The 12959-nt window shown below is 52.7% G+C and overlaps 1 protein-coding gene across 2 annotated transcripts in view; it reads right to left on the bottom strand.

Annotated features, from left to right (window-relative positions):
• The window catches only part of UBE2L3 (ubiquitin conjugating enzyme E2 L3), a 37707-nt gene extending 25163 nt beyond the window's left edge, over positions 1-12544 (bottom strand). The window contains exon 1 of one of the 2 annotated variants that reach the window (XM_041003483.1): positions 12464-12544. In XM_041003483.1, the coding sequence (XP_040859417.1) occupies positions 12464-12490 (27 nt within the window). In that variant the 5' untranslated portion in view covers positions 12491-12544. The remainder of the gene's footprint in view (positions 1-12463) is intronic. The other variant, XM_041003484.1, reaches the window with a different exon arrangement.
• Between the last annotated feature and the right edge of the window lie 415 nt (positions 12545-12959).

Here is a 12959-nt window from a genome sequence, read left to right as displayed (position 1 = left end):
GAACTGAGGGTCCATCTCTCTCTCTCTCACACACACACATACACACACTCTCTCTCTCTCTTTCTCTCACACACCCTAGTACATTAAGCTGCAGTATGCAGTGCCCATATTCCATGACTGCCAATTTGAGTTTTGGCTGTTCCACTTCCAATCCAGCTTCCTGCTAACACGCCTGGCATTTTTCCTCACCAAGATTCATTCATTTCTTACTGGGCAAACGGAGACTCTATGACGGACTATGTCAATCAGTGGATTCTTCAACAACCTCATCGTGCTTGGAGTGGCAAGACTGGCAGCAAATCAAAGCCGGTAAACTATCAAAACCATTTGAGCAAGAATCTCGCAGCGTGCCCCACATCCGGGACCTGGGATGGGTGGGAGACTGGGTGGGACTTCTCCCTTAAAATACCCCTTTACCTCAGACACATGAAGGAAACAATGTGGAAATAACAGTCTTACCCACTTTCCTATAGCCATTGCACCTTTTTACCCTAATTAACTATGTAAAGATTGTCAAAAATATAATAACAAAAAAAAATTCATTCATTTCTATTGCAAAGGCAGATCCACAGAGAAGATCCTCCATCCACTGGTTCTCTCCCCAAGGGGCTGCAGTGGCCAGAGCTGAGTTGATCCGAAGACTGGAGCCAAAGATCTGTCTTTCCTGCTCTCCACACTGTTTTCCACATAGATAATTTTATAAAGATTTATTTTAATTGGTCCCGATGTGATAGCGTAGTGGCTAAAGTCCTCGCCTTGAACGCGCCGGGATCCCATATGGATGCCTGTTTTAATCCCGGCGGCCCCACTTCCCATCCAGCTCCCTGCTTGTGGCCTGGGAAAACAGTCGAGGACGGCCCAAAGCCTTGGGTTCCTGTACCCAGGTGGGACACGAAGGAAGTTCCTGGCTCCTGGCTTCGGATCGGTACAGCCATTGTGGTCACTCGGGGAGCAAATCATCGGACTGAAGATCTTCCTCATTGTCTCTTCTCCTCTCTGTACATCTGGCTTTCCAATTAAAAAATTTTTAAAAATAAATAAATCTTTAAAAAACCAAATTTTTAAAAAGACTTATAATTTTTATTGGCAAGTCAGATTTATACAGAAGAGACAGTAAGATCTTCTGCCCACTGGCCCACCTCACAAATGGCTGCAACGGCTGGAGCTGCACTGATCAAAACAGGAACCTCTTCCGGGTCTCCCACACAGGTGCAGGGTCCCAAGGCTTTGGGCCATCCTCTATTGCTTTCCCAGGCCACAGGCAGGGAGCTGGATGGGAAGTGGAGCTGCCGGGATTAGAACCAGCATCCATATGGGATCCCGGCATGTTCAAGGTGAGGACTTTAGCTGCTAGAACACCACACAAGGCCCTAAAGATTTAGTTTTATTGGAAAGTCAGATATAGACAGGAGAAGGAGAGGAAGATATTCCATGCAATGATTCACTCCCCAAGTGGCCACAACAGCTGGAGCTGAGTCGATCTGAAGCTAAGAGCCAGGAGTTTCTTCCGAGTCTCCCACACAAGTGCAGGGTCATCCTCCACTGCTTTCCCAGACTACAGGCAGGGAATTCAATGGGAAGTGGGGCTACCAGGACACGAACCAGCACCCATATCGGATCCTATCGCTTACAGGGTAAAGACTTTAACCACTAGGCTTCCACACTGGGCCCTCTTTTTAAATTAATTTTTGTTTTTATTTTTGAATTTATTTTTATTGGAGTGGCAGATATACCAAGAGGAAGATCTCTCTGCTGATTCACTCCCCAAGTGGCTGCAAAAGCTAGGGCTAAGCCAATCCATAGCCAGCCCAGAGCCTCTTCCAGGTCTCCCAAGCAGGTGCAGGGTCCCAAGGCTTTGGTCCATCCTCAGCTGCTTTCCAGGCCACAAGCACGGAACTGGATGGGAAAGCATGATTGCTGAGATACAAACTGGTACCCATATTATATCCCAGCTTTTGCAACGCAAGGACTTTAGTCACTAGGCTACCATGCCAGGCCCATTCTTTGGAAAATACCTGGCCTACTTCATAGGGAGTCAATTCATGTGCCTTTCATACCTTTCCATGCTGTTTTCACATTTCTTGAGATCCTAAGACAAGGTCAAGTCACCAACAGCCATCCTCTTTTCTCAGCAGCACGACCCAGATCCCAGGCAGACGGCCTGCACCGGAGTCCAGGTGGGCTTAATCAGGAAACGGTGCTGCTGTGATTAGCACCAAGCTCTCAGCAGCCAGTGACTCCTCCTGAGGGAATCCGTTTGAGGTCATCATCTTCTGAATCCCAACAGGAAGCAGAAGCACAGAGAAGTCAGGTAAGGAAGGGGCTGGAGGAGCGGCTGATGACGACATGTGATGTAACCGGAGTCTCGCCACGCCCCAACGTGCGCCCGTCAGGCTCACTGGCCTCATTTCTGCAGTCGGCAAATCACCAGACCTTGCACAGGACAGCCAGGACAGGAGCAGAACCAGAACTGCTCTTTTGCAAGCATGTCAGGCGTTCAAAGCAGGGGGCTCCAGTGGCTGACATGTCCTCTGGGAATGGGACACGCAGGTACTGCTTCCCTTCCCGTCCTGCATCCTGGGAGGCCTGAGCCTACACCACATCACTTCCTGGTGAGAATGCGGTGTGTGAACGCACTGCCTGCCTTAACTCTTGCCGGCTGTCAAGCTTCTGCGCTGGGCAAGGAATGCTGCTGGCCTCCTGTCCAAACCTGGCAGGCGGGGCAGGCATCTGAGGCAAAGTCACACAACCCACCCCTAAGTATAGTGCCACTCTCAAATAGCAGCTCCACAACCAGCAGGGTGCTAATAACCTGGGCCAGTTCAACAAAACAACTACTTTAGGACATGGAACTCTCCTGGCTGTTTTCCTTCTGTTTGGGCAACAAGTTAACTACAGAAACTAAGGGAAAAAAATATCTGTTTAGGGCCACATTTTTGTGTGTTTTGTGTTGGCACTGATTAAATCAGAAGAGATCCAAAGCTCAATAATTATTGTATTTTGAAAGAAATAACAATTTGAAACAACTGTTCCCTGCTTTTGCGTGGCTGTCAAAACAACTAACTTTCTCAGAAATGTAAACTTTGCGTGCTTACAGGCCGCACCTGCTGCTGCTGATGCTAAACCCTAACTCTAACACAATCCAACACTCTGCATGTCTGCACCTGAGCCATCAGAGCCAGGCCCACAATCAATTCAGCCTCAGTCAAGCCTCGTCCTAGCACCGTCCTGTCTCTGTCCGCAAGTCGCAACAGGCTAGCTCACACTGCCCCCTCGTCACTCAGTGGGCTTCTCTGATCATCCCAGCAATCAGGACACCAAGGCTGAAGCTGACACCACAGAGGAGTCAAAGGCAGATCAACAGCAGACCCCGAGACCCTGCCATTCCACTATGCACACTGCTCCTCCAGGTCACCAGACAAGGACACGCTCAAGAGACTCCACAGCAGAGGCTTACAGCTCCTCGCACAGGAGTTGCAGTCTCCACTGCACGGCACGCCAGCGCCCCCCACCAGACACAGAGCTCAAGGAGCTGCAAGGTTGGGGGGGGGGTGGTCTTCAAATCCACCCACAACAGAACCAAAGACACAAAACCTCATGCGGGACACGCAACCATATGCCAACTGCCTGTGCCAAACACGCGGCGTCCCTCCTGTAAGCTCAGCTCTCCGTGCGTGGGACGGGTGAAGCAGATGTTGAAAAACCACTGCAGAGAGGATGTGGAGGCTATCCACGGTGCCAGGGCCAGGGCGCACCCTCTCAGCACCATGGAGCGCCACCAGGGGCCCAGGCTTTGACAGACCACCGGGGCTGCCAAGAGTTTCCTCCTCTACTCAATTATGCCAAAGGGCAAGAGAGGGCAGTAAACTGCAATCGACACAGAAACCTGGAGCTGCTAAAAGACAAAACCCAAGGAGCCATCCAATCGGCTAGGAACCCTCTACCCCTCGATCCCGAAACACCAGAAAAACCATGAGAACCATGCCAACAGCAGGAGTGTGACCCGGGGCAGGAACATCTGGCACCTCGCCATCCAGGCTCCCTGGCAGTTCTAGAAATCTACACTGCGCAGCAAAGGCCTGGTTTATCCACCAAGAGCAACTGTTCTGTTTCAAGGCTGAAAGAGAAGACAAAGCACAGCGACATTATTTCTGAGACTGCAACTACTTGATCAAGACTCCTCCTCATCAAACCTCCTTCCACCCTAGCTTGGTACCTTCAGGTGTTTTCCATGGCACCTGTGACACTTGGGGCACCATGACCATCACTACACCAGGACAGGAAGAAACACAAGGGGGTGAAATCCTGAAGCATTTGGGGAAAATTTTATGAAAGAGTTAGTGATGGAGGGGGGAGGGGGAGATGGAGCGACGGAAAGAAGGGGAGGGGAGGAAGAAGGAGGGAAGAGGAGGAAGGAGGGAAGAGGAGGAAGGAGGGAGGAAGGCTAAAGAGGGAGATAAGGAGGGGGGGAGAAGGAGTGGGGGAAGAGAGCGGGGGGGAGGGGGAGGGGGAGGGAGGGAGATATTGTATCTGCTGGTTTACTCCCCTGCTGGCTACAAGAGCCAACAATTGGTCAGGGAAGGCAGGAGCTTTACCCAGGTCTCCCATATGGGTAGCAGGGACCCAAACACTGGGCCATGTTTCTCTGCTTTTCCCAGGCCATCGGCAGGAAGCAGCAGAAGTGCAGCAGCCAGGACACAAACCAGCGCCCACATGGGATGTCAGCATGGCACGCAGCCTGGCCAGTTACACCACAACAGTGGCTCCCGAAGTATTTTTAAACCAGAAAACACCCACACAGCAGGTGTGTTCAGGGCCTTGCCACAGCAGTGATGCCACAGCCACCCTGACAGAGTACCTCTCAGCATCATCTGCCATCACTTCCCCCGCTTGTGGACGCATCTTGTCCACGCCTAGCACCTCCCATCTGGTGGATGCCCAGTACTCTGCTAAGGACTACTGGATCACTTAGCCCTCACGCACGGATGAAGTAGCTAGAGCAGAGACAGTAAGCAACTCATCCAGAGTCACCCTGTTAAGTCACGGTTGGCCCAGGTGTCAGACTGCAGATGCGAGCTCTTACTAGCCCTGCCTGAACAGAAAGCTCCCTCTTCCTCTCTGTGCCCCCTGCCCAGAAGGCTGGGCTGGCCACAGCGGACACACGGGCCTGCCGCCTCTCCTTCACAACTGCAGGGCAGTTCTGCCCTTTTCTCCTCCGAGAGACAGCTCCTCTGGGGCCGACCCCCAGAGGAACGCCTCGTTCTGGAGCAGCCAGGTATGCTGCCACGCCAGCCTGGGCAAAAACCAGGCCAGCTCCCCAGTGCTCCTGCAGAGCACCTTGGGATTAGCCTCACTGAGACCCAGGAAAGGGACGGCACAAGGGCAGAAGCTGGCCATCGGCTACTGTTTTGGGGCTCCTCAGGTCATTACTCAGAGCTGCTGCGCAATCACCCAGGGAATGAGAGACTCAGCCTCACTGGCCACCAGGGCCCTTTTGTCCCCACCCACTGAAGCCCACTCACAGCTGACCAGCCAGGCCAAAGCCCACCCGCTTCTCTACGCCTCAGGGCCTTCTGCCCTCCCTCAGCATGCTGGGCAGAGCAGGCTTCCTTGGCTTTTTCACCGAGTCCTAAAGGACCAGGAGTCACTTTCCAGGGATGGGACAGGAAAAATCCACTGAGAGACCCAGAATGTGCAGTACACACTATGTTCACATTCACAGGCAAGTGCGAGAAAAGGACTGCTGAGCTCAGACCTCAGACACACATGGGGGGCAGGAAGAGGTGCTGTGGCACAGCACACGAAGCCACCGTTTGCAATGCCATCCCGCCTGTAACCAGCTGGGCACCTCTGCTTCCTGCAGGTGTGCCTGGCAGAACTGTAGACAATAGTCCAGGTCTCCACTGAGTGCCTGCTCCCCATGTGGAAGACCTTGATGCAGGACCAGGCTCCTGCTTCCCTGACCTTGCCCTGCCAGTGGTGGGCCCTGGGGACAGTGAGACAGTGAGACAGACAGTGGATGGGAGATCTCTCCCATGTGCAAGAAAAAGAGCATGCGCAGTCAGCCTCAGGCCCGCCCTGGTGCATTTGGCTCTGCACACACCGAGGCCCAGGCATGTAGGACGCAGGAGGTGAGCTGCCCAAGAGGACTGGTGAGGGAAATCAGGCAGGTGTCCCCTCCAGACAGAAGAGCAGCAGTGCAGAGGGAGGGCCCACAGGGAGGGCTCAGTCAGGCTTCCCCAGAGGATTCCCCAGGCTTCCCCTAGGGCAGCTGGGAGGAACCACCAGACCACCCACCAAGTCAGTGAAGGCAGCAGTGAGGACCCTGCAGGGTCACCAATGGGCTTATTTAGACTTAGAAGCCTACAGGTGTGTGCGTCACCCCAAGAACTGCTGGGGGCAGGCAGGGACTGCAGAGCAGAGTTTGGGTGCAGGAGTGACGCTGCTATGTTCAACTTGTCAATGCCTAATTTACCGCTGAAGCAAAAGCCCAGAAACGCCTCTTGAACATTTATGAAAAATTTCAAGTGACCTGGCTTAATAAAAGCAAAATCAATAACCTCTTAAGGGCTGTAGCAAGGTCGGAAAAGGCCTAGGACCTGAGACAAGCGCTCTGTGCCAGTACGTATCTTTAAGAAGGGTCTCAAATGCTGCCGGCAGTTGGGAATACGCCTGTCCAGTTTCTGTCTCAATTATCCTTTTTAAAGATTTATTTGAAACAGAGACAGGGAGAGACAAAGCAGAGATTGACATACATTTCATCCATTGGTTCACTCTCCAATGGCCGAGGTGGGTCAGGCTGAGCTGAAATGCTCCCTGGGTCTCCCACCTGGGCGGCAAGAGGCTCAGGTACTCAGACCCATCTCTCCTGTTGCCTTCCCAGGCTACAAGCAGGGAGCTGGTTTGGATGTAGAGCAGCTGGGATTCAAACTAAGCCTCATCCAGTCGCTGACACTCAGACTATCTGCTGGGCTTCAGCACCAGACCTTAATTCTCCTTCTTTTTAAAGATATATTTACTGGGCCCAGCATGGTAGGCTAGTGGCTAAATTCCTCGTCTTGCATGTGCCAGGATCCCATATGGGCACCAATTTGTATCCCAGCTTCTCTGCTTCCTTCTGGCTCCCTGCTTGTAGCCTGGGGAGGCAGTAAAGGACGGCCCAAAGCCTTGGGGCTCTACACCTGCATGGGAAACATGCAAGAAGCTCCTGGCTTCATGCTGACTCAGCTCTAGCCATTGGGGTCACTTGGGGAGTGAACCAGCAGATGGACAATCTTCCTCTCTGTCTCTGCTTCTTTCTGTAAATGACATTCCAGTAAAAATTTTAAAATCTTTTTTAAAAGATATATTTACTTATTTAGAAGGCAGCACTAGAGAGCAAGGGAAAGACAAAGCCAAAAGATCTCCCATTCGCTGGTTCACTTCCCAAACGGCCAGAGCTATAATCAGGCCAAATCCAGGAATTCATCTGGGTCTCCGACATGGATACTGTGATTCAAGTAGCTGGGCTTCATCTGCATTAGCTAGTAGCTGGGTTGGAAACGCAGCAGGGAAAACACAAACTGGTGCCTACAAGCTGGCACTGCCATTGGCAGCTTAACCAGCTACACTAGTATGCCAGGCTACCCAAAATTCTCTTTTGATAAAGAAATGTTCATAAGCAGCATCATTAAGGAAATCTGAACAAGTCCCAACTTAGAGGAATGCATGAATTTGGAGGGAAACATGCAATGCTTTTCTCAGTTCCCTAAACCCCAAAACTATTCCTGAAATGGAATCTGGCCACTTACACTGCAGATCATCAAATGTAAAATTCCTGGGGCCGGCGCAGTAGCCTAGCAGCTTAAGTCCATGCCTTGAACATACTGGGGATCCCATATGGGCACCAGTTCTAATCTCAGCAGCCCCGCTTCCCATCCAGCTCCCTGCCTGTGGCCCGGGAAAGTAGTCGAGGACGGCCCAAAGCCTTGGGACCCTGCAGCTGTGTGGGAGACCTGGAGAAGGATCCTGGCTCCTGGTTTTGGATTGGCTCAGCTCTGGCAGTTGCAGCCACTTGGGGAGTGAATCATCAGATGGAAGATCTTCCTCTCTATATATCTGACTTTACAATAAAAATAAATGTTAAAAAAAAAAAAAAAGCCTGTACTAAAGAGCAAATTGGCCCATCCCTTATCACAACGACTTCCTAGGAATGACGCGTGACTTACCCAATTCTTCCAACTCACGTGTGATTAAAGACTACCTATGCCAATACGAAGCTCTGAGAGAACATTAAACAGCATTAAAAGGATGCTACAAATCCCAATTTCTTATCTACGCAGTTATGCCACAGCAATTAATAAAACACTAACCATCCTTCTTGCACAGTCCTCCGGAGATGCTCCTCACCGTCAGGGCCCTGGGGGAACGCGGGCACAGGAGGCTGCAGAGAACACAAGGCCCCCAGCTCCCAGGGGACACGCTCAGCCTCCTCTTTGGCCTCTGTATCTATTTCTGCCCCAACACTCCACCCCCACAACACAGCCAGTGGTTTACGGCCACCATGGCTCAATTAGCTGTTTCCAAATTAAAACACACTTAATGTTTTATTAACATTGTAATCCCTAAAAAGGGTCCTCAAAGAAGTTAATCTCTTTGGCAAATGTTTCTGAAATTAAAGACTAGCATACTCTCTCTGCCTAAAATAACTTCCCAGTCTGATCCATGCAAATCATTCCACTCCTAATAATGTAATTCATACTATCTACCGACAGTCCCTTGTTCCAAAGATAGCTCTGACACTGCGCTGTCCTGGAAAACATTTCTTGAGGAAATCTCAAGTTCTTCAAGATGTCACTCATCTGATAATTCAACATCTGTTTGCTTACTCTGCCCAAGGCATGGTTCTAGGAACTAAACTCCATTTTTTTTTAAGATTTATTTATTTTTATTACAAAGTCAGATATACAGAGAGGAGGAGAGACAGAGAGGAAGATCTTCCATCTGATGGTTCACTCAAGTGACCGCAACGGCCAGTGCTGTGCTGATCTGAAGCCGGGAACCAGGAACCTCTTCCGGGTCTCCCACACAGGTGCAGGGTCCCAAAGTTTTGGGCCATCCTTGACTGCTTTCTCAGGCCACAAGCAGGGAGCTGGATGGGAAGTGGAGCTACCGGGATTAGAACCGTTGCCCATATAGGATCCCAGTGTGTTCAAGGCGAGGACTTTAGCTTCTAGGCCACAGCGCCGGGCCTTCTATTTTATCTTTTAACAGCAAAAATCCCTTTCGTTATTCCCACTCCATACACTGAAAGACTGCTGACTAACCTGCATCAACATTTTTTATTTCTGGGACAGCACTAAAGGTGCGGTGCGACACGTCAATCCACTGCCTGCAATGCTGGCATTCCCCAGAGTGCCAGCTTGTGTCCCAGCTGCTCCACTTCCGATCCAGCTCCCTCCTAAAGCTTTAGCAAAAGCAGGGGAGGAAGGTTCAAGTACTTGGATCCCTGATACAAAAGTGGGAGACCCCAAAGCAGCTCCTGGCTTGGGCCTAGGCCAGCCCTAGTCACAGCCACCTGGGAAGTAAGCAGCAGATGGAAGATCTGTCTCTCTGTAACTCTTGGCTTCTAAATAAAACACTTTTTAAAAATTAAAAAAAAATTATACTTCTACTTTTAAATTTCTCAAAAATGTGTTTGTTTATTTGAAAGGCAAAGGGGTCTAGCCTCCTCCACTGGTCCCCTTAACCAAACCAAATGGCCACAACAGCCAGAGCTGGACCAGGCCGAGGCAAGCCTGAAGCCAGGATCTCCGTCTGTTCCTCCCACACGGGTGGCAGGGGTCCAGATTCTTGGGTCATCGTCAGCTGCCTTCCCAGGCCCATCACCAGGAAGCTGCACCGGAAGCGGAGCAGCCAAAACTTGGACCAAGTGCTCCAATACACATGCCAGCATCGGCTTAACTTGCAGTGCCATACCACCCACCCCTCCTTTGGGTTTTTTTTAAACCATGGAAGTTACACGCTGCTGACTCTCAAAGGCGACCACCAGACCCTTATAACCTACCGAACTGGAAGAATTCTCATCATTATTCAAGAAACTACACCTACTCTTCTATGTAGCCCTGGAGTTCAGAAAAGGGGCCGAGGCGCGCAGAAGCAAGAACCCAGAGTCAGGGAGCTTCCCCACTGTTATGCTAGTCCAGCTCTTCATCCAACTAAACTCAAGAGTTTCATCATTTGCAAAAATAAAGATGACAAAGCACTGATGTTGAACACTAAAAAGTAAGAATTTATGTAAAGACTCCAGCATTTTAATAAGTCCTCAGCTAACATTACCCATGGTTTTATAAACTCCCAATTTTTTTTTAATACAAAATTCTTCTTTTTAGAAGCCATAGTAATTCCCCTGTCAGAGCCCCTGAGAGTCCAGGGATTCCAGAGCGGGTCAATGGTGCTGACTTTGGGTGACACCAGGATGAATTAGGTCAAGATTCCTGTCCTTCAGAAACTCAGAACCCAGGGCAGAAGAGACAAGTCAGAGACACAACTAAAGCCATTCAAGAGAAACACAGAGTACTGTGGTCACACAAGGAGGAATCAACTCATGCTGAGGGGCATTTGGAGGGCGGTCTCCCAGGGCTGCTGGCCTGCAAGGGAGAAGCCGGCCATCAGCAGGAACAGCAATGAGCACGAGGCTCCGGCTGGGGGGTGGGCAGAGGCAGAGCTGAGGTGCAGGACAGCTTTCGCGCTAACTGGGGCAACTGGGACAAACCCACTGTCCTCACTGATAACATCTATCGGGAGGAGGGGGAGGCTGGACATAGAGCATGACACACAGCAAAGGCTGGGGAAACCGGAAGGCAGGGAGGCAAAGGCCAGGAGGCCGGCCTGAACAGATGGCTGGCAGGCAGCCCAAGAAGGGCCTCACAGGCCAAGCAGGGGTCAGGAGGAACTGCTGAGGTCAATAAAACCATAGAGGTCTTGAACAAGAGGGAAAGGATGCAATATGTGCTCTGGGACTGTGGGGTGGGGGCGGGGAGACACACACTCTGCCAGGGCACCTGAGAGTCACGGCCATGCATGTGCCCTGATGGAGGGTTTGAGGAATGCTCCTGGGTACCCACTACTCACACAACAGGTGTATAAAGTTAACCCTTCCTTGCCCAACCAAAGATGGAGCTGTCTCAGGCAGAGGGGACGGGAGGAACGGGCAGAGGAGACTCCCAGTTCAAGAACTAGTTCTACCAACCGTGGGCTCTACCCCAGGACGACCCTGCCCTTTCCAGTTACGTGTGTGTGTGTGTTTAATCATTTCCGGGTGCCAGCACAAGGAACCCTGGCATCCAAAATCACCCACTTAAACGTTGGTGGGGAGATGATGGAGATGGGGGTGAAGGAGCTGAAGGGAGTCAGCAGATTCATGGGGCAAGAAAGAAACTACAGCTTATTTAGCTTATTTTGCACCTGCGAGCCACCTGGCCAGCAGGTTACCGCTGCATTCAAGAGTCAAAAGTATACGGGGAATCCAAGTTCGTTTTTTTCTTTCTTTTTTTTTTTTTTTATGAACTTGGACTCCAACAACTGAAACCCAACTCCCTCCTCTCCTCTCCACTACCACTCAGGCGAGCCTCCCCATCCCCAAGAAAAATGTCACTTTGTTTCAAGGGGGAAGGAGGAGGAAGGGGAAGGGTTGGGATGACTAAGTGGTGGAGAGAGAGAACCGCGCCGGCGACCGGGCCCGACCCCACGCCTTCCTGGAGTTGGAACTTGCCCGTTTGTGTGACTCTGCAGGTCTTTCCAAGGCGACAGTTCGTGCAGTCTTTCACCGGCAACAACCAGAAACTTAAAACTTTGGCAGCCCGGCCGCTTCTCCTTCCTTCCCCGGGTCTCCCTCCCTCCAACCGGCTTCTCGGCGGTGGCGGGCTGGGCTCTTCCTGGAGCCTTGTGGAGCGTTGCGGCTCGCGGCCTCGGGGAGCTCCGGGCGCTTGGGGAGCTCGGCCCAGCGAGCCAGCGCCCCAGTTTTTTGGGGCCTCCAGCCCGGCACCCGCCATGAGCCGCGGCGCCTCCGCCCACCCCACCCCGCGCGCGCGCGCACACACACACACACACACACACACACACACACAGCAAGCCCAGCCGCGACCTCCGTCCGCGAGGGGCCGGGAATCGGGGGTTGAGGAACTGGGGGATCCGTGCCGAGCTCCGTAGGCCCAAAGGGGCCACAAGCCAAAGGGTCGGCGGCGGCTCCCGGCGCGGCCTGGCGCTCCCGCCCAGCCTGCGGCCTAGGCGTCCCCGTTACCTCCCACAAGCCGCGAGCGACCGGGAAAGGGGAGGCGGCGGAGGCCTCGCAGGGCAGGAAGCCGGGGAGGGACGCCCCTCACGTCCTCTATCCGACTCTCGAGGAACCTCGGCCGCCGCCGCGAGGGGCCGAGGGTCCGGGACGCCGTTCCCCCGCCCCGCCGGCGCCGGAGAATGGATTTACCTTCATCAGCCTCCTGCTGGCCGCCATCTTGGACCTGGTGCTGCTGCTTTCCCAGAATGCATCGAGGCCGGCCGGGCGGCTGGAGCCCCCGCAACTTCCTGGAGCGGGGGAGGGGCGGAGCGGGGGAGGGGCGGGGCGGGGCGCGGCGCGCGGAGCTCTGCAAACGCCTACTGTGTGCGTGAGCGGAGGGCTGAGCGGTGACCCCCAGGAAGGCAGGCCCACTGTGGGCCGACCCTCCGGGGCCACACCCGACCCGCCGGGATCCCCGCCAACCCGCCAGGACCCCAGACTCTTCGGAGTCTGCGACCTGGGCTCGAACCCAAGTCGTGCCTGGCACGTAGTAGGTGCAGAATACATCCTGGTGGCGTCCCCTAAGGGAAGGAGGGATTGTTCCAGGCACTGCTGAAGGAGAAGAAAACTTGGGACCCAGAATGGGGATGGTGGGGACCCACTTCTCCTGGGGAAAAGTCTCTAGGGAAACGGAATGAATCATCGC

This window comes from Ochotona curzoniae, unplaced genomic scaffold (genome assembly GCF_017591425.1).
Source record: "Ochotona curzoniae isolate NIBS_2020 unplaced genomic scaffold, NIBS_Ocur_1.0 scaffold_274, whole genome shotgun sequence".
NCBI classification, from domain to species: domain Eukaryota; kingdom Metazoa; phylum Chordata; class Mammalia; order Lagomorpha; family Ochotonidae; genus Ochotona; species Ochotona curzoniae.
Note: the sequence above shows the minus strand (reverse complement) of the source record. Positions and strands in the feature narration are given on the sequence as shown.